This window comes from Lontra canadensis, unplaced genomic scaffold (assembly GCF_010015895.1).
Source record: "Lontra canadensis isolate GAN:19392208 unplaced genomic scaffold, GSC_riverotter_1.0 scaffold13, whole genome shotgun sequence".
Classification (NCBI taxonomy): Eukaryota; Metazoa; Chordata; class Mammalia; order Carnivora; family Mustelidae; genus Lontra; species Lontra canadensis.
Window position 1 is genome coordinate 12063015 of NW_022631007.1, and position 27204 is coordinate 12090218.

General features: G+C 57.5%; 2 protein-coding genes across 3 annotated transcripts in view; one reads left to right on the forward strand and one right to left on the reverse strand.

Moving 5' to 3' along the window:
* The first annotated feature begins 3651 nt into the window (after window positions 1-3651).
* SNORC (secondary ossification center associated regulator of chondrocyte maturation) lies at window positions 3652-10265 on the forward strand. The gene is made up of 3 exons (XM_032857974.1): window positions 3652-3806; window positions 9841-10023; window positions 10108-10265. Exons 1-3 carry the CDS (start codon window positions 3734-3736, stop codon window positions 10215-10217), a joined length of 366 nt encoding a protein of 121 aa, XP_032713865.1. The 5' UTR covers window positions 3652-3733; the 3' UTR covers window positions 10218-10265.
* A 2592-nt stretch (window positions 10266-12857) lies between these two features.
* The window catches only part of NGEF (neuronal guanine nucleotide exchange factor), a 69723-nt gene continuing 55376 nt past the window's right edge, over window positions 12858-27204 (reverse strand). For both annotated transcript variants that reach the window (XM_032857512.1, XM_032857513.1), the window contains 10 exons: window positions 23565-23725; window positions 22204-22356; window positions 20852-20981; window positions 18653-18727; window positions 16775-16864; window positions 15605-15768; window positions 15183-15338; window positions 14388-14467; window positions 13594-13698; window positions 12858-13099 (listed from right to left, as the gene is read on the reverse strand). In XM_032857512.1, coding sequence (XP_032713403.1) covers window positions 12909-13099; window positions 13594-13698; window positions 14388-14467; window positions 15183-15338; window positions 15605-15768; window positions 16775-16864; window positions 18653-18727; window positions 20852-20981; window positions 22204-22356; window positions 23565-23725 — 1305 coding nt within the window. In that variant the 3' untranslated portion in view covers window positions 12858-12908. The remainder of the gene's footprint in view (window positions 13100-13593; window positions 13699-14387; window positions 14468-15182; window positions 15339-15604; window positions 15769-16774; window positions 16865-18652; window positions 18728-20851; window positions 20982-22203; window positions 22357-23564; window positions 23726-27204) is intronic.

The window sequence follows — 27204 nt, forward strand, 5'->3', positions numbered from 1 at the left end:
TGTGTGTGCACATGTTCATTTGGTGCCCTCCACGTTGGCTTTTGTGTCCTTTCACTACGCCCCCATCATTTTGTTAGCACTTCCTTACTTAGGCATGAGATGTTCTAGGCTCTTCCTCTACTTTTCCTTTCCCAGATTTGGAATTAGCCATTTCTCTAAGGAGTCTGCTGCTCTTGCAAGGGAGGCCGAAGGATTTGTGAGTGGAAGAGTCTCAGACTGTTTGAGTCTGTCTACCCAGCTATCTCCGTTCCAAATCTCAGTGTCTCACTCCTTTCCAGTTAGTGCCATAAGTTTCACCTAAGAGAATGGGCACGGCTGTGAATTCAAGACTGTGTTTCTGCAACTCACACAAACCTGAGGCCTGGTTTGCAGCCAGTTATGCCCTGTAGCCACAAGAAATAAGATATTTCTTTAAGACTGCCACAGAAGAGCTCTAGTTTTCTGATCCTGACGTGACTTTCAAAGTGAGAGCCTGAACCTGTCGTTTTCTGCGAGCGCCCAAATGCAGTAAAAAGTAGCCGGTCCATTGCACTGTTCTGTTGATCATCATACCACTGTAAGCGTCAAGTGCATATCTACTTGGTCTTTTAAGCCTTGTCTTCAATAGCCATTTCATGCAAAAACAACCCAATAGTCTTAACACACAGTATGCCATACGTTACCGGATCAGATTTTCCACTGACGGTGAGGTCTCCCTGCAATTCAAACTCCAACATGGTGGTGAGTCAAAACTCAGAAACACATCTTCGAGGGCCTGTTTCTCAGGACCATTCCAGGTGCAAAGCTCTGTATGGGTCAAGGTCTGACTTAGAAACAGAGTTCGCTCGAGGTATTTCAGAGAGAAGAGATTTAGTGCAGGGATCTGTTTTAGGATGTCTGAAGGGCTGAAGGAGCAAAGAAGGGAAGTTTGCACATAAATTGACAACCACACCTAGGCAATTGACGTCAGCCAGGGCTGGAGAAAGATTCCCCAGAGGCTGTAGTGCTGTCGACTGAGGCTCCTGGCAAGGACACAGAGCCTAGACTTTCAACTCGATCTGGCTGCACATGAAGCCACCACCCCGTGACCCTGAGTCCCTGATGCTCTTAGCTGTCAGAAAGGGTCACTTCTCCCCTTGCCCTTGCATCTCACAAAAGTGCCTCCCATTGGCAGGTGCTAACAGGAAGTCAGCTAGGAAGGAAGTTTCAAGTGTCACGTGGGGACGCGACTACCTTCTGTTGGTACATTACGTTGCAGGGCACAGAAAGTTGAGGGTGGGAGACTCGGAGCAAAAAACCAACACAAATGAATAAACACATGAGAAGATACTCCCTGTTAACTCTATCCCAGAAACCCCAGGTGACTGAAACCAAATACTGAGTTCCTGTTGCGTGCTAGGCACGGTGGTGCTAGGTTTTAGAAGCGCACTGGTGAACAAAACACAGCTGCTGCCTTCCTGGGATTTACAGTCACAGGATGGGGAGAGAAAACCCACGAACGCTTCATCTAGTGGTACCATTACCCACATCTGACAAAGGATGTTTATCTTGGATACACACATCAAACAAAAATAAAGAGGTAGACCCCTCTAAAAAATGGGCAAAGAAAATTGAGCAGACCATTCAAAAAAGAGGATATTCCTTTGGTCACAAAACATGAAAAGCTGCTCAACTGTGTTAGTCATGCACATGCAACCACAGTAAGACACTGTTACAGACCTCTCAGGATGCATAGAAAATAAAAGACTAGCAATGACCGGTGTCGGAGAGGATGTAGGGCAACCGGAACACTCATACTGCTCCTCAGAGTAGGAACTGGAACGAACCTTTGGGAAGACGGCTCAGCAGCATCTCCAGAAGCTAGCATCTGCCACCCCTCTGACCTCACAATTCTGTTGTCGAATTTATAACCAAGAGAAGCTAGCGGGTCTGTTCACCAAACAACACACTCAAGAATATTCACAGGAGCCAGATTCATAGAAGTTCTAGAAATAACGCCAACAGACACAGATAAATGGCAAAATGGACAGCAGAATGGTTGAGTGTGCTAAAACAAAACAAAATAAAGCAATAAAACAAATGAGCTGCCACATGCAGCAACGTGGACGAAATCTCCTGGAATGTGGAACAGCAACAAAAGCCAGAAGCAGGAGTTCATATCCTATGATTCCGTTTATTTGAAGTTCAGGAGTAGACCAAACTCCTCCACGGTGACGGAAGACAGAATCGTGCTTTGGAGGTACTAATGCGGGGTGGGGGACAGGCACATCCTGCTGGTGTGCTGGAAATGTCCCATATTGATTTGGGTGACGTTTGCCCTGGTGTACACATGCATAAAATCTCCTCAAGCTGTAAACCTAAGATTTGTGCTTTTCATGGTATAGATGTTATTCCTCAGAAAATTCACCTAAATAAATAAATAAATAAATGTGAACAAAATGAGAGTTTTTTGTAAATGTAAGTGCTGAGAAGAAATTAAGTGATGTGTTGGGTAGATCGGAGGCTGACTGATCAGAGCTGAGACCTGAATGGTGATAAGGAGATAGCCACATAATGAGCTGAGGGACTCCTTTCTGGGAGATGGGACAGCAAGTGCAAAGGCCCTGTGACAGGGCCCTATCTGGTGTGTTGGAGAAACCTAGTCAAAACCAGTGGACTGGAACACTGTGAGCAGGGCCAAGGCAAGCCTTTAAGGTGGCTTTTCTAAGAACGGGGGGAAAGCACGAAGGGTGTGAGGTAAGGGATGTTGGCAGTACTTTCTGAGAGATTAGATAAAAATAAGGGAGAGAGAAACTTTTGATGACTTTTAATTACGTGGCCAGGACATCTGGAAGGTCAGCAGCTGGGGTTCCACTGACTGAGCAGGACTGGGGAGGCACTGGAGTCAAGGTCAGTTTGGACACATTAAAGTGGACATACTTTTTGGATACTCATGGAGCTGCTGGGGAGGCTGTGGGCGGTGGGGCTGAAGTTCTGCCCCAGACCCGGGCTGGACATAGAAGCCAGGAGCACACAGGTGGTGTTCCGAGTCTCAGGCATCCGGGAGAAGAGACAGCAAGAAGAAACAGGGCGTCTAATGACATCAGCTTTTCTGGAAAGAGACTAGAGCTGCTGAGGGTTTGGATTGAAACTGCTTTAGAAGTGCTTCTGTTGTTAAGAAGGTCTTGTTGAGTGCTGTCTCCCCACCAGGCATCGGGAGCCCAAAAGTGAGCAGACTGTGTAGTGCTGACCGCCTGGGCTTCAGTCTCTCAAGCCAAAGCCATAGGCACTAAACTGCAGATCCCTGCCCCACCCATGACCCTCTGGAACAGAGTGCTGGAGGTATCTGTCTTTTCCAAGTTCCCTGGGTGATTGTTTTTGCACACCGAAGTTTGAGAATCTTACTTCCAGTGGCTGAGGAGTGTGTGTGTGTGTGTGTGTGTGTGTGTGTGTGTGACAGAGAAAGAGAGAGAGAGAGAGGGAGAGAGGGAGAACTGGGGGGAGGGAAAGAGAGCAATTTCCTCTTTCTTTCCCTCTCGGAGGGTGGGGCTACTTTGGCGTTCAGGAAAGCAGTCCGTTCTGTAAGCTCTGCTGTGTGTGTGTGCATGTGTGTGTGTGTATGCGTGGGGGGCGGGCACGGTGTCCCAGGAGGACAGAGTTTGCATTGATGAAAACCCTTCCCAGCCTTTTGATACCTCTTTCCCGCCGCTGTGAAGTTAAGGAACTCAGTCCTCGGTGTGTCCCGCTCTCCGGCCGCGCTCCCTCACGGGCCAGGATGGCATTCTGTCTGGTTCTGCGCATGGCGCTGCTGCTGCTCTCCGGGGTCCTGGCCCCAGCAGTGCTCACAGGTAAGGGTGCTCCCTTGACTCTGCTGCCACCAGCCGCCCAGGGCCAAGAAGCACTGTGGGCCAGATTCTCCGTTGCCCACTAGGCAGAAGCCCTGCCCGAGAGACAGGCCACCGTTTGGGGTGATTCTGCAGAAGGCTTCTGTGAGATCGCCTGCCAGGAGCCGAGTCAATGTCCTGGGAATTGCTAGCCATGGACACGATGGCCCCTGAAGCAGGGGGGTGATTTAGGGAGCAAGGCCAGGGACTTCAGCAGACTGAGGGACATGGGGATTACCCCAGCATGCTGAAATCTGAAGGCTTCCAGATCTGGGAGTCAGGACAGGGCACCAGGCACAGGACAAGCAGCTGAGGGACTAGAGACCCTGGCTCCTAGGCAGAAAACCCCAGAACCCTGCTGGTTCACTTTTCAACCCTGCAAACCGTTCTTCTGCTGGCTTTCTGAAACATCCTTCCAGAGTGAGGACCCAAGTACTATTCCCAGCCCAGGGAAGTTTTCAGAAAGAACACAGAGCCTGAGACTTCTTAGCAAAACCATGCTGAGGACACTGGACTTAGGCTCAATACTGAGGTCAAAATGGCCGGGTCTGGGGTGCGGTGAGAAGGAAGGTCCCAGTAGACTCAGGGTGCTGGCTCCCCAGACCTCAGCCCCAGTCCTGGGCATAGCTCTAGGGCCCTCTGCTGGGAGGGGCTGGCCCAGGCCAGCTTCAAAGCCTGAGAGAGAAAAAGCACAGACAGGTTCTGGATGGTTTTTTTTCAGAAGAAAGCAGTCTCTGTTGACCGTGAGGTGGGCCAAAGGAGAAATATTTCAGGCCCCTGTGTGTATGTGTGTGTGTGTGTCGGGGGGGGGGTCCTGGGGCTGGAGAAAGGAGTGGGTGGGGAGAGCCCTGGAGACCTTCTCTGTGGCATGGGCTTTGGGGGGAATGTCTGTGCATCTACAGGGGTGGCACCTGGCTGCCAGCCACCTAAGTAAGCATGGCCCTGGGGAGAATTGCTGGGGGGTGGGAGGTCTGGGGGGGACAGCTACATACTCAGACACACACACCAGGAAGAAATGATGGTGAGTCACCTGTGGGGGCGCAGGCCTCTAGATGCCCTGGGAGAAGCCCGGCTTTGCTTCCGGCTCTGTCTACCAACCGCTCTTTGGCCTCTTGGTACCTCTCCTCATCTGTAGCATGGGTGTAACCGCAGGCAGCAGTTCTGCCTCCCGTGCAGGGGACGGGAGGCCTGCCCAGTCCGACACACGAGCTTTCAGGATGGGCCAGGCGCCCTGTAACACTCAGGAAGTGTTGGGGAATGTGAATCAATGTCCCCAGCGCCCCCTCTGGGTACAGGGTGGTCTTGGGGCAGAACCGCCTCTTCGAATAGGCTGGGAAAGTGCCAGCCTCCCTTTATGTGGGAGATGTGCTGGCTGGGCAAGACAGGGGCCCGGTGTGACACCCCGGGAACTGGGAAAGTGACCTGAGTATCGGGTGGCATCTTCCATGGACTAGATCTTAGGACTGCGGTCTTTGCAGATCCCCCACACCCCACCCCAAACCCCACTCCACCCCGGCCTGGTGGTCAAACTGGGTAGAGGTGAAGGTGTTGGCGCCGGCCTGCCCAGGTTCTGGGGCCACCAGGGGAGCTCCTGTCCAGTTTCTTGTTCCCTGAGTAGCCCAGCTCTTCCAGCCCAGGATGCTGGCTGGAGGCCCTGGATCAGACTGTGCATACACAGCCTGGGTGGGTGGGCTTTGTCCGCTGCCACAGGAATGTTTGGGGACGTGTTTGGCATCTCTAGGACCTCACCTGGCCTCACCTCCCTCCACGTGTCCTACCAGGAACAGGCAGGCCCACTCCACCCCCCAGTCTTTGGGGTTTGGGCTGGCTGTCGTTCTTCCTGCCAGTCTGGAGGGAGGATGTTTGGGAAGCTCTCAGCCACCCCACTCTGGGCTGGAAGCTCTGAGCAGGTGTGTACAAGGCCTAGCAGGCCCCTGCCTTTGCTCGGTGGGCAGGGGTCCTGTACAGGAGGGCAGGGAAGGAGTGGCCCTGTGGCTGAGGTCCAGACCCAGCCTGCTGCCCTCCCTGGTGGCTGCCCGTACAGCTACTGGAGTAGGGGGAGCAGGCCAGGCTGAGCAGGCAGGAGGCCAGGGAAGGGATGAAAAGGCCCTTCATGGCGGGCACAAAGGCTGTCTGTGAGCACGGGTGCCTGGCCTCGGGGTTCTGCGGTCAGAGCGAGTGTTAAACAAACCTATTTACTGAAAGGCAGGGCGGCTGGAGGCGGTGGGGCTGGGGGAGAGCCCACCATGCCCGGGCCTGTGTCAGTGTCACAAGGTCCCCTACTTCTCTGGGTTCCCTTGGTCAGAGTCGCAGGACGTTGCTAACTCTGGTCCTTGGTGTTTAGGTCTATCACAGGCCCCCCTCAGTCCTACCTGCCTCTCTGTCCTCACCTAACATCCCCCTTGGGGCTCACAGCTCAGCTTCCATGGCCATGGGCTCCGTCCTACATGACTTTGCTTGTGCCGGTCCCTCTGCCTGGCTTTCTCTCCCTCATCTTCACACCTCTTTGGATGGGTCCTCCTGCTGGCAAGCCCCCTGACAATAGCTTCCGCTTAGGCGTCCCCAAGGTGGATTTGGGGGGAAGGCGGATTATTGCCTTTAAACTCTGTTTTCCCCTTTTATTACAGCAAATTGAGAAAATACAGAGACATGTAGATGAGGATGGGCCTCTTCCTGGCCCCTGTGCCTCCTTCGCTGGGAGGGGGCAGCTGACTCCTGGCTGCAGTTCTGGGCTGCAGAAGCTGCAGGGAGCTGGCCGCCCTTTGGGGCCCCAGCTTCTTGGGTGCCGATGAGCCTCTGGGGTCTCCCATGATGGCCAGTGACAGCAAATGCAGAGCACACAGACCCAGCCGACCCGAGTCCGGCCGGGGAGGCCCTGGGGCCAAGGCAGCAGCTCAGGACAGCAGGACAGCATGGTTAGCTACTTGTGTGAGCTCAGAGAGACGCGATCCAACGCCCATTTCACAGGGTGGGAAGTGCCGTCGGGGAGGGGGAGTGAAGTCAGTCTGCTGGGGCCCCAGGGTGGGTGACAGCATGACAGAGCCAAGCTTGGGACCCAGACTCTTTGATCTGGAGGCCTGTGGTTTCAGCCCCTCAAGCTTTAGGGCCTGGGTGAGTGTTACAGGGGTAGGAGCAGGGATAAGGCAGCCTGAGCCAGTGTGTCTGGCAGGGAAGATCCAGACTCCCGTGGGGAGAAGCCAAGTAAGGCCGGCTCTTTGGGGGGTGGAAGGGGAGAAGACCTGGGCGCACCCCCAACCGCCCTGCTCAGAGGGAGGCCCCCTCTCCCCCAGAGCTGGCTCCTGGGCTCTGGCAAAGGGCAGAGGTAGAGGCTTTCCTGGGCACTGCTAGCTCCAGCCTGCTGATTCCCCCGTGGCTGCCCGGGTCGCTGGGCCTGGTACCCCGCAGCCCTGTGGAGGCCTCCCTGCTGTGGGGGCCAGAAGTGTGTCCACTTAACTGGGAAGACAGGCAGTCTGTCAGACCTCAGGGCCTAGCCACGGACATACTCGGACTCTTTCTCTGGCCCAGCCCCTGGGAGCCTAAGGCAAGCATGCCCGGGGCCTGGTACCTTCCATAGCAGCTATGAGGCTTGCATACCCCTGCCCCTCCAGGCAGTGATGACAGAGACCTGGCAGGGTTATCGCCCCCCTCCTCACAGGGTGATCTTCGCAGTTGGTGGGGGGCCAGGGAGCACCCAGACACCGGCATTTGGGTTTGGCTTCAGTCCCTGCAAGCAGGAAGCTTCTTCCCCCACACTGTGTGTCAGGGGCCTTTTGCCCCTGGGAGATCTCCTTGGCAGGGCTGTTTTCTGAAAACGGATGCCGGCTTGGGGAACCCTTGAGGACTAGGACAGAGGTTCCCGCCTGCAAGCTGAGCCTCAGAACTAATCCAGCCCAGGCCTGGGAGAGGCTGCAGCGGCAGGGCCTGGGGAGTCCTGTACAGCTGGATTGGGAAGAGATTTTGAGTTTACCTCCAAGTGGCAAGAACAATCCTAGGGAACGCCTTCGCCACATTTGTTCTTCTTCCTGTCTCTGCCTACCCACTTGAGCTATCTGAATGCTGACCACTGAGGAGTAAGCTGTAGACATCATGCCTTTTGTCCCCTCAATGCTTCTAAGAACAAGGATCTTTACATCACCAGTCAGTTATCTCAATGAGGACCCGGACATTGATATGGTACTGTTATCCAAGCTGCAAATTCCTACTTCCCCACTAAACCCCATAGCGCCCCCCTCCCCAGCCAGGAGTACAAGCTGCATTCAACCTCCTGGGTCTCTAATCTGGAACAGTCCCTCAGCCTTCCTTTGTCTTTCTTGACCTGGATGTTTTTGAAAGCAGTTATTTTAAGACTGACCCTGAATTTGGGTTTCGCTGATGTTTCCTCGTGATTTGCCCCAGGTGGGCACTGTTAGCACGAGAGATCCAAAAGTCCCTTTGTTTCCTCCCAGCACAGCCCTTCTCTGGAAGCTGGTGAGTTTTCAAGCAGCTTGGCTTGGGCTTGTCTGTGCCAGAGGGAGCTCTCAGGGGTTGGTGAAGCCTGCGGAGAGAAAGGTGCCCCAGGGACCTGCAGGCAGGCTGGCTGGGGCTTCAGGAATGACACAACTTCCCTGGTGGTTTCTGGAGGAGTGTATCCTGATACTTCATCATCTGGGGGCTTCTGAGTCCCAGCAGCTCTCCTCCCTGGGCTCCCCTAAGCCTTGGTTTTCTCAAAGAGAGTTCCTAGCAGCTGGAGTCAACGAGATGGTGTCGTGATGCCTGCGGAGCCCTTTCTAGGGACTGCATGGGGGCTGAGCATCCTCGGATCACAATTCAGATTAGGCACTGGGGAGCTCTGACTCTGCTAAAGCCAATGGCCAGGAGTAGGGGGTGGTGGGAGCCTGGAGACTCTGTCATTCTGGTCTTGAACTTTAACTGGGGGGCTGGGGCCTCCTCTCTGGGAAGGATGGGTGGGTCTGGGGTTGGGGTAGTGCTGTGGGGCCCCTCAGACGAGGATCCTTGGTAGGGAGGGGAGTGAAACTGGCATGGGCCGATATGGTGGAGGTGGGGCTATGGGGCTGGGGTTTTCACACATGCCTCTCAGTGTCAGCCTGTCCCGTTCCCTGAGGCCCCTGGGTACTCCAAACCTTGCCAACTCCCAACTCATGAGCAGAGAGAGGCCTCTGCACAAAAGCTGCACCGGGACTGATGGACTGATTGAGCCCCAGCCTGTGGGGGTGGGGGGGCATCGTCCCTTTCTTGGGGCTTCCCTTACACTGACCATACACCTCTGGCCGTCCCTCTGGCCCTGTCCTGTCTGGAGATAACAATATGCTGGCATCACAGTTTCTTAGGATACAGAGTCCCCTTGGGGTTTAAGCCTTCAAACACGGGGTACGTGTGGGCACTAGACCCCATGTCCTGTGGGCTGTGTGGCTCTGCCCAGGTCAGGGCAAAGGAGGGGAAGCAAAGGAGGGGTTTGCCTCTCCTCCCCACCTCCTGCAGCAGCAGCCCCCTCATGGGGCTCTGGGTAGGCAGGGACCCCCCTTTCCTGAAGGGAGAGTTGCCTCACCTTCCTGGCCTTTTCTCCAGGGTGAAGGCTGCCCTGCCCTGCCTTGCCGGGGCCTCTCTCAAGGGTCAGTTATCTCACCCAGGCCCACAGAGCCCAGCAGTTCAGATGAGGGTCCGCGGGCTGTGCTGGGAGGGGTGAGTGACCCGCTCAGGTCTTCTGGAAGCTGGGCGGCCAGCTCCGAGCGGGTGCTCACCGCTGTTCACTAGGAGAACCTGTTGGGCCCCTCCCCCTCTCCCTTATTCCCCCCAATCCCCCATCAGTCTGTCTTCACTGGGCTCAGAAGCAGCCTGGCCCCAGCAGAGGTCCTGGAGCCCCGGTGAAACTGAACGGTTGGTTCAGCGCTGACCCCAGAGTCCCGCGCACAGCGCCACCTCCGCAGTCTGTTCCCTGCGGGGGGCCTCGTCCCTGTCGGCCCTGCCGCCGGCTCCCCAGCGCCTGTCCTTGGCCTTGCAGCCGAAGGTCCGCAGGAGCCCGCGCCCACCCTGTGGAACGAGCCCGCTGAGCTGCCGTCGGGAGAGGGCCCCGTGGAGAGCACCAGCCCCGCCCGGGAGCCCGCGGCCACCGGGCCCCCGGCCCCCACCGCCGCGCGGGGCCCCGAGGACAGCACGGCGCGGGAGCCGCTGGACCCGGGCAGCGGTAGGCGCGGCCGGCCGGGCGGGGGAGGCGGGGCGCAGGGCGGGCGCGGGCGGCGGGGGCTGACCGGCCCTCCGTCCTCCGCAGGCTCGCTGGGGCCCGGCGCCATCGCCGCCATCGTCATCGCCGCCCTGCTGGCCACCTGCGTGGTGCTAGCGCTCGTCGTCGTCGCGCTGAGAAAGTTTTCCGCCTCCTGAAGCGAATAAAGGGGCCGCGCCCCCGCCGCACGGCGCGACTCGGCTGCAACCCCGGTGGCGCTCCCGTGTCTCGAGTGTGTCCGCGCGTGCGTGTGGGGGCGAGCGGGGCGGGTGACAACTCTCAACACGTGCGTGCCAAGACCCCGCTCGGCTGCCCGAGCCCCTGGCTCCCGCCGCCCCGGCCCTGCTCCTGTCCCCGAAGTGCCCAAGGCCCGCCGCCAGCGCTCGGGCGCAGACTGACGCGCGGCCCGGAGCTCGGGGCAGGCGGGCAGGGCAGGGATCCCAAGCAGAGCCTGCGTTGTTCGGAGGGTGGGGGCGTCTTCTGACCTGGTCATTAGGCCATCTGCGGCTCTGAGCGCCAGACCTGTCCCTCCAGCGTCCCTGGGAACCCCTCCACCCCTGGGAGTCCCAGGAGCAACCCGACCACAGTCCCAAGCAGCCTCCCTCTAACTCCCCGTCTGGCCCTGGCTCTCCTTTCTTGGTCACATCCTTGGTTTTGCACACTTCCCGGGAAGGCTGGCTTTTGTGATTGAGAGAAGGGATTTAAAATAGTGGCTGAGCTGCCCAGGGCTTGGCAGGAAAGAGGCCTGAACTGGAAAAAAAGAAGACCGGAGGCTTGAAGGAGGGACCGTCTGCACACTCTGTGATGGTTTGATACCTTGGGCTGAGGTGTAGGTGTTGGTGGAGGGAAGCTGTTCCTCCTCTACTTTCACTGTTTCTAGCAACGCTTTTGGCCTCCTTCGCTTCCCTGAGCTCCTGACCACTCCTGCTCCAGCTAAGACCAGTTTTTCCCTCCTGGATACTCCAGATGAGCTCTTGCCCAAGACACATGGCGAAGTTTCCATTTGTGAAAGACTGTTCTAAAACTGACCAGTTCTCATGAAGCTGTTTAAATGACTTCATCCCACGTAACCTCTGGTAACCAAAGCCCTAGTTAAAGCAGATGATCCAAATCAGCATGCTCTTTACCAGCCTCAAAAAGATAAGATGGCCAAGGGCCAGGACCAATGGTCACCCCTCCCCTTTGTCCCAGTTTTTCCCTCCCCCCACTCAAGAGCCGCATAGGGCTCAAAACTGGCCCCTCTCTCCCTGCCCCCACTGCTGGGAGCCTTAAGTGTGGGTAATCCCCCTGGGGGCATAGCCCAGAGGCCCCATGAACATCAGCCCCTCAAAACCAGAGTGTTGCACATGTATGCATGTTCCAGAAATCCATCCAATTCTCACAGGCTCTCAGTCTCAAGAATGCTAGGAGCCATGTTGTGGCCTGTGGGAAGATCCTACGAAGTCCCACTTGACCCAAATCCTGGGCTTCTAAGGGAGGGCCTGTTCTGGCGTGGAGGAAGGAGTGTCCTGGCAGAAAGAGGGTGGTCCCAGGCATGCAGGGCTGGGCAGGGTCAGATTCCAGGCCTTCCACGCTCCAGGACAGAATCAAGGATGGCGGTGGAGCACCTGTGAGGGTTACCTGGGCTGGGCGAGGAGCCGCGGCCTTTGGGTAACTTGCTAGCACCAAAGTGGGACGAAGTGCCCAAGGTGGGAAGTGACTGGTCAGGTAGGAAGCCCCAGCCCCGTGCCTGGTGTTAGATCCCCTTTGGGATCACCAGCCACTGGTACCTCAGCTGCCCTGTGCTCTTCCAAACCTGCATTCTCACTTCCACTGCAGCAGAAGGGCACCCCCAAATCCCTCAAATAGCATCTTTGGTTTCTGAAATCCTTCCACAGGTCGAGGCCCAAATCTTCCACCCTGAGGTCCTGACCCTGGTTGCTTCTTCCTGTCCTGGAAGCCACCTCAACCTCCTCCTTCAGGACATGCTACTCCATTGGCCTTGAAAGGAGTTCTTCTTTCCCTGCCCAGAACCGAACACCTCATTCCTGTGTGCAGCAGAGCAATAAAGAACAGCGCGTCACCTCCATTATTTTATACATGATGCTTCTTTTAATGCAGCCAGAAATGATATTTGCTTTTCTCGAAACCAAAATCGATACAGGATGCAGTGACCAATTCATTCCTCACAACACCTGGGCTCCTGAAGGGGCCGGAAGACACAAGTTACATCAGCTTGTCAGGGAGCCAGAGGTTGCATGGGCCCTCAGCCAAGCTCTGGTAGGCCTGCCATGAAGCGGGGCCTAGCCGTGCAGCCAGAGGCTGGCAGAGGCTTGGGGAGGGGAGGACAGAGGCATTTGGTCTCTCAGTCCTTTGGATCGGAGACCACAGGCTGCTCATCAAGCTCAGGCAAGGGTGGTCCGTCTGCTCCCCTGGTGGCTTCTAATGGCTTCCAGGGTCGAGAAGGATGTGTGCAGGGGGTCATGACAATCCTTCCAGCCTGCCCTCGGCCAGGGACCCCCCCGGGGTTGGGGGCCTCTCCCAGTGCCTGGGAAGGCCCCTGGAGCATGCCGGGTCCACATCCACCCCCTCCAGGAGACAAGAGGGAGAGATAGCAGAATACTGTTTAAAATACGCTTTCTCGTTTATAAATGCAGCAGAGGAAAGACATGGCACCCTTTCTCCAGTTTGCAAGCGAGGGGGCCGAGACAGGCGATCACTCAGCCCGGGGCAGCGAGAGGGGTGGGGGGGCTCCTGTATGAGGCGCCTGCCTGCCCCCGGAGCCCCTCCGCTGTCCGCCAGGCTTTGCCTATCCAGCGCTGCTCCGGCCCGCCCTCGTCCTCCCGCCAGGCTAGTGACCCGGCCGGGGGTCACTGCCGGTTTCGGCTGCCCAGCTTCCTGCGATCCTTGTTCTGGCTGCGCTGTGGGTCGTCCATCTTGTGGACTCGGAAACATTCCTTGAGGTTCTGGGACCGGATCTTGGGATTCAAGATCTCCTCAGTCATGGAGCTGGGGAACCAGCCTCTCTCCTGGTCGTGCAGACGCTCGCCAAAGATCCACCCTGTGCAGGGACGGGTCGGGGAGGGTCAGGCTGTGGGGGTGAGGGATGAGTCTCCTTCCCAGCCGGGGCTCCCTTCTGTTTGGGCGGCAGCGGCGAGGGAGGTGCGAGAGCCCTTTCTGAGAGCACCTGCTCGACGGCTGCTGCTGGAGACCCTCGGTTGGGTTTCTCCCCAGAAGCCGGGAAAGCACTGCCCTGACCCCCTCCGGGGGAACGCGGTCCTGGGATGCCATGGTGTGTCTCAAATGTACTGACTCTGGACCCCATTCCTGAGCCCTCAGCAACCGTCTGCCGCTCAGCATGAAGCCAGGAGACCCCAAGGGCACCACCATCACCCTTGTCAGGCAGCCTGTCTCTGAGCCTCAGCCCTGTGATGTCTGCTTCTGCACATGGGGCTCAGACTACCCCCCCATCCTTCAGACTGGTGCAGAGTCTGGGGCACCAGTGGGGCGGGGAGGGGGTGCGTGTGTGGGAGGTGTGCGGGCACCAGGCCTCACCGTCTTCGGTCTTCTCCAGAATGTTCAGGATGTCCGCCAGCTCCAGTGTCAGTTCATCTGGCTGCTGGGCCACATACGGGTGCACGCACTGCACCTGGGGGCAGTCTGAAGGCGGGAGGGAGGGAGACGGTTCGTCCCCGTCACCATGCCCCCGGTCCCACTCTGTACCCGGCAGACCCTGGACACCCCCTCCCCCCCTGGTTAACAGGACAGGCGCGCCTAACAGAGCAGTGCAAACTCCCCCAGCAACTGGAGAGGGTCTGTCCGGGCGAGAGGAGGATTTGGCTCCAGAGAAAACACTGTGAAAACGGCCAGGGGCTCTCACAGTCTGTGGATAAAGGGAGGAAGAGGCCGGGAGGGGGGTTATTCTGGACTTTGGAAGGAGCTTCTTGGCCCTGGGATGTGGTGCTGGGAGCAGCTGTGGGAGGGCCGGGACTTGGAGAGCAGTCAGGGCTAGAAGTTTCTCTGGGAGGCAGGTGGGCCGTCACTAAGGTTTCACAGAGCTGGCAACCCCAAATCACATTGGCGTTTGCCTTCTGGGCCCAGATTCCTCTTGGTTTCCCTGTGGGACCTGTCACCTAAGATCCAGTGACTTATCGCATTATCAACCATCCATGTGTCTGTGAAGTCGGTTACACCAATGTCCTCCCTTGGGGTCGGTGCACAGGCCCCTCCGGCCGTGGAAGCCATGCTGACGTCTGGAACAGCGGGCTCGCAGGCACTGGCCCGTCCCAACAGTGCAGACAGCACCTGCCCACACCTGCTGGGGCCTCCTTCTCCCTCAGGGCACTTACCCAGCAGCCGGGAAGTGAAGGAAACAAACTTGGTTCTCCGGTTGGGGGCCAGGGAGGTCATCCAGCGCTTCATCTCACTCCTGGGACATGGAGGAGGACATGCTGAAACCATGGAGCAACGCCCCCCCCACCCGGCACCATGCCAGGCCCCCCACGAGGCCACAGCAGGACGGCGGGGCGGGGTGCCCAGAATCCAGGGGAGAAGCGTGGGGAGCCCTACAGAATTTCCCTGACACGTGTGAAGGTCAGCAGGTGAGGGAGAGTCCCCCCCAGACACCCCAGACATCCCTGATGCCACAGGCTCTCAGACACGGAACCAGGGAAGGCTGCCGTTGGTCTGGGTGGTAGGAACTGGGCCAAGATGGGGGGCCGTGCCCTGTGAGCTCCGTCCGGTGGGGACAAGTGCAGGGCAGCACATGGGGCTCACAGAACGGTTTCCACCTGACCTTGGCTGTCCCTCCCAGAGCCCTAGGGCCGCAGGGCAGGTGGTCCGGCTGCTCAGAGGGGTGAGAAGATGGCCCTGGGACCACCCAGTGACATGGGGTGCTGGTCAGCGAGACCCGAGGGTTCTACATCTCATCAGGAAAGAGAGGCCTTTCCAGAACCCGAGACCCAGAGGGGACACACGCGTGCACACACACACACACACACACACACACACACCACGCCCGACATACGGCATCTGGGGGCCACCAAGCACATGCCGAGCCCCAGAGTCTTGCTTGCTCCACCTGGAGGGAGACTCGGGAGGCCCCGTGGGTGTCCGGGGCAGGGCTGGCGGCACGGGGCACTCACTGAGAGGTCGCTTTCAGCATGTAGGTGGCCTCCCGGTCATCCGCGTTCTCCAGCAGCCGTAGGATGAACACGTTGGCCAGTGTCTGACCCTGGTCCTCCAGCTCTTCCACGCGGAGGAGGCCCCGCGGGGCCGAGTCAAACACTTGGTACTTGTCTCTGGGGACCCAGGGTGACAGGGTGGGTGTGTTGGTCCCAAGGAGGCCCCAAGGTCCCAGGGAACCCTCCATCCCCGGTCCTGCAGGCTCTACTGTCCTGACCACTCCTCACCTCATTCTGGAAGCCCCTCACCTGAACACTGGTCCCCCTCTCCCCAGACTGCCGCCTCCCACGGCGACCGAGGGGTGACCTGTTGGTGTTGGCCCAAGCCGAAGCTGTCCCTGCCCCACCCACGGCCCCCCGGGGTCAGGGGCCCCATGGCTCACCCGGGTATCTGCCGGCAGATCACCAGCAGGTCGTTGAAGAGGAAGAGGTAAATCTCCCGGAAGAGTTTCTTGGTCCTCAGGGTTCGGGATGTTTTGGGGCCTGACATCTGCTGCAGCTCACCCTGCTTCAGCAGCCAGCGGGAGTGGGAGATGATGGGCACCGACTGCGTAGGTGGGGGCATGGCATCAGGACGGCGGTGTCCCTCCAGCTGCCCCCCAGGCTCTCCCCGCCTCATTGGAGTGCTAACCCGAGGAACAGCACGGGGTGCTGTACAGGGAGAGTGGCGGATGGAGCAGTCCTGGGCAAATGCAGGAAGGACAGTGTGTGCGTGCGTGTGTGTGCATGAAGGTGCTCGCTCCCGTTTACACAAGCATGTGTGCCTCTGTGCATTTGTCTGCTGTGTCTGTGCTTGTGTCTAAGCGTGCCTATGCGCACTTGTGTCTACGAGTGTGTGTGTGTGTGTGTGTTTGTACATGTGCGCACCTGCAGAATCAAAGGGGGAGCCCGGTTCACAGGGGAGAAGAGAGAACTGCATGTCACGGCACAAGCAGGCCAGGTCTGCAGGCCCCCACGCCACAGCTGTGGGGAGGCTCCCAGCACCCAGTGGTTGACCCGGCAGGTGGAGACATGGGGGGAGCGCAGAAGGCCGTGTCTCCATCCTCAGCGGGTGCTCAGTTCCTGAACACAGGAAGAGCTCAGGGACCCTCAGTGGGCATGGTGTGCTCATGTGCCCATGTCACCAGAAACCAGTCCCCAGAAACCCTTTGGGCTCACGGATGCCTGAAGCCTGACACAGAGGCGGGGGAGGTTGGTAACTGCAGTCAGATTTTCAGTGTCACCCCCACCCCGGCTCCCCACTATAAGAATTCCTGGAATGGTCCCTGTGACATGCTTCATGTCAACTAACTGCTCAAGGTCTCACAGCCAAGAAATGAGGACAGGCAGCTCCCAGGCCCTGGCACGGCGTCTCTCAGAAGGTAAGCACAGGCCAGTGCAATGGTATGGTCGCGGGTGGCAGGCAGGGGCAGCTGGGGGGTGCCAAGGGAGATGTCCACGAAAGGTGCCACCGCACTGAGACGCAAGGGTGGCCTATCACTGAACCCGTCTGGGGACAGATGCCCTAGGCCAGCCCAGCTGGGCTGGGGACACATGGCCCGGTGAAGGCTCACCTTGATCTTAAACTCCATCTTCTTCTGAATACTGATCATCTGCTCCGTGCGGCTCATTTTCCTGACACCCTCATTGCACGCTTTCACCACCTGGCATAAGAAGGGGGACACGTGAGGCCAGGGGCAGCCAGCTGTTCCCAGCCACTGCCTCTGTCCTCTCAGGTGCCGGAACGCACGCAGACACCACCTCCAGCTGAAACCGGCTGGTCCACGCCACGTTATGGCGTTAATGATTAAAAACTGCAATAATTTTATATGCACTAAAATGGAGAGCAAAGCCAGCTTGGAAACCACAAGCCCCTTTAGCAAAGATTACAGCTGTACAAGCAGGTTTGCAAGGGTGGCGCCCCACGTCAGCAGCCAGGGGCCGGATAACCGACCATCTTTACCCTCCTTCTACTTATGGGCACTCGCTCAATTTTTTTTTTTTTTTTTGGTACTTAACATTAGTTACTTTTATAAATTTAAAAAAATCCACCTTTATTTTTATTTATTTTCTATGGATTTTACTTTCTAAAATTTTTTTCATTTTTAAAAATTTCATTTATTAATTCAACAGAGAGAGACACAGCGAGAGAGGGAACACAGCAGAGGGAGTGGGAGAGGGAGAAGCAGGCGTCCTGCAGGGCAGGGAGCCCAATGTGGGGCTCGATCCCAGGACTCCGGGATCATGACCCGAGCCAAAGGCAGACGCCCCAACAAATAAGCCACCCGTGCCCCTGGATTTTATTTTTTAAATAGTCTCTACACCCAAACAGGGGCTCAAACCCACAACCCTGAGATCAAGAATTGCATGCTCTACCGACTGAGCCAGACAGGCGACCCTAAAAATCCACCTTTAAGGAAAAGGTAAACTATGGGAAGCACAAGTATAGCTTTCATTGGATAAGAAAGAAAGGGAGGTGACAGCAGAGGAACTTAAGAAACAGAGAGCCTGGCCCCTGGCACACAGGCCTCTCCGGGAGCAGACGGTCACTGGACTTACCCCCCGGGGCCCAGTGGTGGCTGGGATGAGCCCCCGCCTGACAGGTGTGTGAGTCCTGGTCGGTGGGAGGCAGGCAGAGGGCCCTGAGAGATGCCCCCCAGCTCCCGGGTCATTCACCCTCCCTGACCAGCCTCACAGGTGGCCAACTGGTAAGGGACAGGAGGAGGGGCCAGCCAGAGGAGAGGATGCCCGGCGGCCACCCATGCCAGGAGGGACATACGTGCTGAGCACCGCCCCCCCACGTCTCCTCCTCTGAGGTCAACTCCCAGGAGGAACCGCTTCTCCAAGGGTGAGGAATGCACATGGTGTCTTCCCTCCTGGGTGGGAAAAGCCCAGGGCTTGGCAAGACCGTGAGTCCCCCCAGTAGACAGGAGGGGAGTGGCCTGGGGATAGGACGAAGCGTGAGGAGAAAAGGATGGGGCAGGGCTATGTCAGGGCACAAGGAGAGCCAGATCCTTGGAGTGGCACAGGAGGGAAGACACTGGAAGCCAGCAAGGACAAGTGTGGGGCCTGGGAGAGAGAAGGCCGGTGGGGGGCAGCAGAGGTCACCGCGGCTGCAGTCTGGGCGCTCAGCAGGGGCCACACCTATCTGTTTTGGGGACTTCAACGGTGTTTCCTTCCCAGCCTCCCTCCCTCCTTCCTTTTCTTAAAGTTATCTTTATGCCCAACGTGGGGCTTGAACTCGTGACCCTGAGCTCAAGTCACTTGCTCTCCCCCCACTGAACTAGCCAGGCACCCCTCAAATGACCTTTTTTGATTGCAAAAGCGTATACTAAAATGCACTTGTGATTTCCAAAGACACAGTGACAGAGGAGGCAGCAGGACCACAAGGTGGGGGTCCGGCCAAGGGAAATGGTTCACTGGGGACAAAGGGAGGAGGGAGCCCAGCTCACCATTTCCAGTTCTTTGTGGGCGTCCAATGCTGTGCACTCCCGCTCAGACCTTTCTTCCACTCTCTTCAGAATGTTCTGAGCACAGGAAAATCTGCATTAATTTGATCCCAGGTGGCCTTTCCTCCCCGCCCCGCCCCCATGCAGCAGTGGCACAATGAAGAGCCCAGTGGGGCGCAGGAGACCACGCGGCAGGCCCAGGCCCGCGCATTCTGACCCACGAGTCAGGATCCTGCCAGGGGTTGACCATGAAGGCCAAGCTGCAGCCCCAGATGCCCCCCATCCCCGAGGGTGGGGAGGTGCTCAACAAGGACACCAGAGTAAAGCCAGCAACCTCCTGCTGGTGGGGTGGCTGGGGCAGTGAGGGGACAGCCCTGCTCAGGCCAACCCGGGCCCCACACTGCGCGATGCTCGGGGCAGGCATGGGGGACTTCCCTGCCCTGCCCCTAGGACCAGTCTGTGGCCAAGTCCCAGTGACCCTGAGACTTCGTTAACTCTGGTCTTACTGAAGAAAAGGTCTTTCTTCCAACTGTTTGATTTTCTTGACTTAACAAAATGAGGCTCCCATGGCTTTTGCCTCGGATGCTTCCTGAGGGCTCCAGGCTGCCATTGGCTGCCATTGCCATTGCCACGCTCCCGCAGCACATTAAGATAGGTCTTGATCTTACTTCTGTTGGTTTTCATCGTATAAAAATTAAGATTTTTATATATCCATATATGCTCTTTCCCTATGATTTCTTAAAAATGTTCCCCCTCTATCTTCTGATTCGGTTTTCCCAAGTTAAGAAAAAAAAAAATCTCACATGTAACCCTTTGTTGACCCATGTCCTGTGACTCGGGTTCGTGCTCCCTGAGTTGTCACATGGCGCTCTCTTGGGCCATCCTGGGGGTGGGGGGAGTTGCTTCCTCTGATGCCCCCTCTTTGGTCCCAGGTCCCTGGGCCCTGTCCTCTCATGCTCCCCCCAACCCCGGCTGCAGCCTCTCCTCCTTACTACTGCTCACTCCATGATGTCTGACCTCTCAGCTACCCTAACTGTGGCTCACAGGTCACCCTCTCAGCCCATCGCCCTCTGAAGCCACTCCCCCTACCAGCTGCACCAAACACCCCAGCAGCCCATGGCAGGCATGGGGTCCTCTTTCAGGAAATGCCCCTCTCCAGGCTTCCCCGGCCCCAGCCTCCTAGGGCTTCCTTCTTCCCTCTATTTGTCCTGGAGCACTGTGTCCCAGGGCTGGTTCTTGGGACCCATCTCTCCTTCCTTAATGATGTCTTTCCCTAAACGCCACCTTGATGCCCAGAGGCCTGCACTGACTTCTCCCTTTAACTCTGCACTTGGAGATTCCTTGGAACCCTGACGTCCCCCCCCCGCCCCCCTCTGCCCATCTCCCCACCTCAGGAAGGGCTGCACCATCACTCCTGCGGGTCCAGCTCTGACTCTTCCTTCCTCTTCCCTGGAGTAGCAAGTGGGCATCTCAATTCTGATTTCCCTCCAGGATCTCCCCCTCTTCCCCCGACCCTCACCTCCCCACCTGTCCTCCAACCCAGGCTGCCTTTCTCCCATAGCTTCCTGACCCCTTCTCCCATTTGCACCCCTGCTCTCCTGCCCCTCACTCAGCATAGGCAGTGTTGTGGGCACTCAGTTGGATCAGGCAACTCTCTTGTCCTGCGGAAGCATGAAGCCAGCATGTTGCCTGGTCCCTTAGGGCCTCAACTGGCCTCACAACGTCTCTGCAGTTACTCCTGTCAAATCCCCTCAGCTCACCACTGGCCTTCCCTCCTATGAGCCTCACTGCCCCAGGGCCTTTGCACAAGCAGTTATCTGTCACTTGAATGGCTCCTGTCAGCCACGTCTCAGCACAGATGTCACTTGTCTAAGAGTCTTTCTTGACATTCCCAACTGGCGGTGACCAGGCAGTGACCCCCCAATCATGTGCCCTCCGTTTCACTGTCCTCACAGCCATGACCACTTCCTGCTTATGTGTGCCTGTTGATCTCGTTCCCAGACTGTGGCTCACTGGGAAGAGGGGCTGACTCCCCCACTGCGTGGCACCCAGTAGTAGCTTCATTAGGATTTGTGGAGCAAATGGACTTCCTGGAAAGCTAGCAGAGACCTGGAACGACTGAAGGAAACAGTCTGCAGCGGGAGAAGCACACGCAAGCCCAGTCCACACGTTGGGGCAGGGGCTGGGGGGAGAGGCTGGTACCTGGACCAAGAGCTTGAGGCGTGTGATCCTCTGGAATGGCAGGATAAGGAAGGAGGACAGGGGCAGCCCCCGGCACTTGGGGTCCAGCTCCAGCTGCGCAATCAGCTCCCGAAAGGCTGCCTTCTCCTGGCTGGGGTACACAGACATGAGAGTCGGTCTCTGGCTTACAGGAGGCGCGAGTCAGAAGCGCATCCACGGCCTCGGAGGAAGCAGACAGCCCACGGGCACGGGACACACGCTGATTTCTTTTAACGGAAGATAAACAGCTCATGTATAAGCCAAATGACAACAGTGGCTTCACATGCCTGGGCCGTGAAAACTTCACAGGATGTATTCCGTGTGGGAAGGTAAGAATTCCTCACATGGCGAAGTCCATGACTCAGACGCAGGATTTGGTGATTTACCCAGTAGGGAACTGTGGCAAGGTGAACCCACGTAGTGACAGGAACAGCGGCAGGCCGGGGACAATGGCCGCGGGGACATCCTGTCTGCAGTTGGCTCGGCAGTGGGGAACAGGGTGCTGCCCTGACGTGAGCTCCAGGGACCCTGGGTGGCACGTCAACAGGGACCCCGGCTCACGGCCTTCCCCTCGGGCCCAGACACCCTGTGCCTCCAGGGACGCACTGTGTACCTGCAGCCCTGCAAGGCCAGGACCCCGTTCTCCTGTCTGCTTGTCACCTCCACGTCTGTTCTCGAACTAGCATCCTGACTCCCTCGAGTCCCAGTTTTCAACCCCCAAACGTCAAACACCAAACCCCCGAATGCTCAAGTTTGAAACCCTCCACAGTTAGCCTCGACAGCAAGGCCCAGGGGAGTGGAATGGCCGGAGGGGACCTCTCAGGGGGACCTCTGGTGCTCCCCAGTGAAGCTAAGAACACATCACGGTTCAGGTGTAACCAAAGCGCGGCACCAAAGTGTGAGGGAGTCAAAAGAGGCAAATCGACTGGAAAAATCACCTCATCATCTGAAACCCCCGGGAAGCTGAGAAGTGGACAGATGAGTGACAAAGTCAAGGGCACTGTTGGAAGGCCACAAAGGCACCCCCTGCTGCCCCATCCCTGCCTTTGGCTCTAGTTCAAACCATCTTCCCAACCTCCTGGGCCACAAGGGGCCCTCCCGGCCTCAAACCCCCTTTTCTAAGCCCCGCAGAGCTCAGCCCAGCCATTCCAGACACGGTCAGATGGGCACCATGTTTGATGGTCTTGGGGTTGACATTTCTCCAGTGACCCTGCAGCCCCCGGAACGTGCCGGCCTTGGAAAGCAGGGGTCCCAGGGCCGTGGCTCGGTGTCCCGGTGGGAGGAGCGACAGCCTGCACGGGGGCACGGGGAAGGGAGGGGGGACACACACTCACAGCAGCTGCTTGTAGGTCCTCTCCTGGTAGGTCTGGTTGCTGACATAGGTGATGTACACCGAAAAGTGGTTGGCCGCATAATGATACACGATGTCGCACACGTCCGAGATGACAATGTTCTCCTCCATCCGGCGCTCCAGCTCCAGGAGAAACCTGCGGTGGGGGAGGGGGCAGTGGGCAGCGGCTCGGGTGAAAGGCGCCTGCACTGGGACGCTCAGGACACATGGCTGCCCCCGGGCCCGGCTCGGGCAAGGCCACAGACACGGCAGGACATGAGCCCCACACCGATGGCACCTTTGGTCCCAGTAGGTAGTCAGTCATCCCGTGTTTTTAGGTGCCTAATAGCATCAGGAGAGTTTTCAGAGAGAAAGAGGCCTTATGTTTAACAGATATACTGATGTGCCCACAGACGAGGTGACAATGGGGATTTGCCGCAGCGGGATCCCTTGGGTGGTGAGGAGGGTTGGGGACGCAGACCAACCCAGGTGCCGGGCTGGGGGGCTGCGCTCATCGCACTGGCGTGTCTGTTTCTGCATGTTTGGAATTCTCCACAGCAAAGTGTAAGTAAACACATAAAAAGTCGCCCTTTCCCCAGTGGGGTGAAGTGGCAGAGGCCAGCGGGTTTCTCAGCAGCGGTGTGTCTGAGCCCCCGGGGCGGGGCCTGCCAGGAGGAGGTGGGTGTCCCAGTGGGGGAGGAGGGAATGCCCAGGGCGCCCCGGGGATGGAGGGGCCCCTCCGGCCACAAGGCAGCTTGGCATCTGAACATGCGTTGTTGGACCCGAAAGCTGAGTTTTGCTCTTCGAGCCGTGGACTCCATGGCCCAGCGGGAAATGGTCGCCAGATGTTCTAACCCAACAATGAAATTGGCGCCCTTTCCTTCTTTACAAGAATCAGTGAATGGATGTTCATTCCCCCTCCAGTTAAGCTCCTCCCATCCTTCCCAGGCAAAACGGAAGCACAGTTCCAAAGCCTCCTTCACAAATCAGCACAAACACCATCTGACTGGAGGGAGGAGGTCTGGGACACGTCAAACCGGGGTTTTAGGACACCAGCTCCCACGGACGCCCCTGGACCCGGTCAGGACACCTGCCGCAAACCTGCCTGACAGCGGGGGACACGAGGAGAACATGCGTGGAACGGGAAGGGATCTAGAGGCAGCAGGCCTGTTCAGGGGGGTGCAACCGGCCGCCCTGCTGGGGGGGGGGTGGTCATGTTTATGTATTTATTTCTTTCTCATTACAGATAATTCCAAACACTCAAAAGCAGAGATGCCGGGCACTCGCTGCCAGCTTTGGCCACGCCCCAGGTTAGGGGAAGTTTCTGGAAGCCAGACCCCACGAGGCCCAGAGCAGGGGGCTCACCGCTCACTGACGGCCATGACGTCCAGGACATTGGAGAAGAGGATGTGCGCCTCTGACGGGTGCAGGATCTTCTTCAGACGCTCATTCTCCATGAAGTGAGACACGAGCAGGCTCAGGCTTTTGTAGTAGGAGGCCTCGGATGTGACCAGCTCGAACATGGCCTGTGTTGGGACAAACAGGCAAGAGGAGGGCCTGGGTCACCTCCGGAGCCTCACCTTGCAGGGGGGGGCATCCCAGTTAGGGACTCAGAGAGAGGTGGGTGTGTGGAGGGAGGGTGCCTCCACGGGCCGGCAGAGAGCCCCCCACCCCACCCCGCACTAAAGAAAAAGAAATCCATAATCTAATAAGGTTTTTTGGAGACACCCTTATTCCGTAGCATGACTGTTACCTGGTCGCTGAGACTTTGCCCGCGACAACATGAGGCTCTGTGCTCTCCAGCAAGGAGCTTCTCCAGAGTGAGGGCTCTCGCTCCTGGCTCAGCTCCACCCCCCCAACCAGCTCACAAGCCAACTGAGGACCCTTCCTGAGGGCGGGGTCAGGCCCCACAATGGCTGCCCAGAAAGGATGTGTAGTGGGGTGAACTGTGGACCCCCCACAAGCTGTGTCCATGTCCTAAGCTCTGATGCCTGTGAATACGAACTTATTTGGTGATAAGTTCTGTACAGAAGGATGTCAAGGATGTCAAGGACTCTGGATCGAGAGCCTAAATCCAACAACAGGTGTCTTTATGAGAGAGGTATGGGACACAGGAAGGTTGTCTGACACGGAGGCATGGGGAGGAGGCCGTGTGAACACAGGCAGAGCTGGACAGGTTGCCCTGTGAGGCCACAGGCAGAGTGGGGGTTAAAAGAAGGGATGTGTTGGGACACCTGGGCGGCTCAGTGGGTTAAGCCTCTGCCTTTGGCTCAGGTCATGATCTCAGGGTCTTGGGATGGAGCCCCCCATCAGGCTCTCTGCTCAGCAGGGAGCCTGCTTCTCCCTCTCTCTCTGCCTGCCTGCCTACTTGTGATCTCTCTGTCAAATAAATAAATAAAAATCTAAAAAAAAAAAAAAGAAGGGACGTGTTTATAAGTTGGGTACACACAGTGGCATACACCTGCCCAACAGCAGGGACAAAGTTCGTAAGGAAGTCACTCCAGGGGTCATGCTATCACAGAGCCTGGCATGAGAGCCCCCCAGGCGCCCTGGGGTTTGCCCCTGACCCAGGCTGACCAGAGCTGGGCCGTAGCCTCTCCGGACTCATCCCTGAGTCATGGTGGCCTATATTCAGCAGACAAAGCCACAGAAGGCACATCCCCCTCATCCTCCAGGGATGCAGGGGGCTTCTCGGCAAGCGCCACTGACATGGAACTGCGTCCCGCTGCTAAGTCTTAAGTTTCCTAAGAAAATGTCAGGCGGTTGAAGCTTGAGAGTTCTAGGTAAATAGAACTAAAAACGCCCCCAGCTGACACGGACGAATATTGCAGAGAGGAAACAACACGGTGTCCCACCCGCAGCCCCACAGAGGAAGGCACGACTCCTGGGAGGACGCACGTGAGGCCCACCTGGGGTCCCACCCACAGCCCCAGGCCCACTGCATCTAGTCTGCTGGGCTGGGGGCTGGGGGGCCGGGGCCGGGGTCCTCCGGCGGCTGGACCTGACCTGCTGGTCATGGACACCAGCTGTGCCCACCACCCACTCTGCCTCCTCCACCGACAGGCCATTAGTCGCCCGTGAAGTCTGTGTTTCTCTTCATTTTATGTCACGTTATCTGCCACAGCAATATGGCTGTTTTTCCTCATCGATACAGTTTTACTCTCATTCAAGCCGCGTGGTGGCAGTGCGGGGTTGACGGGGATCTGGGCCCTGTCCGCTCTCCAGACGCCCTCGCTCACTCATTCATTCACTCACGTACTCATTCACTCATTCACTTATTCACTCATTCGTTCACTTATTCTCACACTCGTTCACTCATTCATTCACTCACTCACTTGCTGGCTCTCCCATTTGCTCCCATGTTTACTGAGCACCTGTCTAGGCCCCAGGCATTCAGGGGTGAGCACGGCCAACTCCCTGACACCAAAGGGTTTGTGTCCCAGGGGGTGGGGACCGAGCAGACAGGAGTACGACTGTCCCAGTCAGGCAGTGAGGAAGGCCACGGAGCAAACGGGGAGAGGTGTGTGTGAGTGTGTGAGAGACTGCATATACGACTGAGGGTAAGAACGTGTACGTGTGCGTACGAGAGCATATACATATGAACAAGCGTGTGTATGAATGAGCATAAGAATGTGCATGTGCAAGCATGTGCGTGTGTTGCTTCCCACAGGGCACGCCTTCCTGAGAATACCACTGCTCCGCAGCCGGGCTGTTGAGGCCACACCTTGCCCACCACCCCGCTGAGACCCTGGGCCTCAGGGAACACTCAGGTAGACTGACCTGAATTTTCCGAATCGCGGCTCGTCTCTCAGTAGTGCTCTTAGTGCTCAGTTGGATTCGTATTAGGTTTGATTTCTGCCAATACTCATGCTATGTTTCCAGTTTTTCCAGCCCTGCCACTACCAAGCCCGCTCCTACCTGGGTTCTTTCCAAGGGGCAGGAGCCACTCAGCTCTGTACGCCACGTGGGAGGGGCTGGGCTAGGCGGTTCTGCAGCTGCGGGGATGGTGGTGGGCAGCGGAGCAGCGGAACCGTCAAGGCTTCTGCCTCGGAGTTAGCTAGACCTCGGCCATGAATGAGAATTGCTTTATCCAGCTAAGCCAGATTGCAGGTGCACAAAATGGGAACAGTCCCCAGCGGACAGTCCGCAGCCTGGAGCCCGCCCATCTCAAAGCACCTGCTGGATGCCCAGGGTCATTACCAAACCGGCATCAGGGCGCTGCCCTCACAGGACTGAGCTTCGCGGGATGGAGCTCCGGCCAGAGGGGTCAGGAGGAGTCTGTACTAGAAGGTGACCCTGGACATGACAGCAAGCCCATTCCCAGAGGCGCAAATGCTCATGTGGAGAAAGGATGCGGGCGCCTGGTGGGACAGTGGGGGCTGGTGGCCAGGCCATGAGAGAGGGCCACGGAGGGAACAGCAGGCTCCTGTTTACATTTTTGAGTCTGTCCCCCTGCCCGCTGTGTGGGCCAGAACCATGCAGCCCTGTTTTCCAGAGTCTGAGACGGCTGCTCCTGACCTCAGAACGTGTTCACCTCACTTCCCACACTGGCCTGTGGAGAAGCCGTGTCTGGCTCCCTGCAGGGTTACCCTACCGGGCCTGGAAGGCGCTGGATCCTACCTTTCTCAGTAAATTTAGATTTTTCTCCAAAGAAAGGAAACAACAGAGAGAAATCACTGATTGGTGTCCCATCTGGGACCATCACTGCTCCATGTCCCACGAGCCGGCCCAGTTTAGCTTCAGCCCGCGGCATCTCCCCCTCCCTGGGGCCGTCCAGACACATGTGAGACTGCGGACCCTGGACCAGCACTGCACCCCTCGAACACAAGATACTCCAGAGACACACAAAGCCAGGACCCCTCATTCATGCAGTACGGGCCACGGGGGCTGCTTGTGGGAGTCGCTGGGATGCGTCAGGCCATCTCCACACGGGAGAGGTGGGGGTGCCCAGAGTTAGGACCACCTGGCCACGCTGTTCGAGCAATGAATTTGGAGAAACAAATGA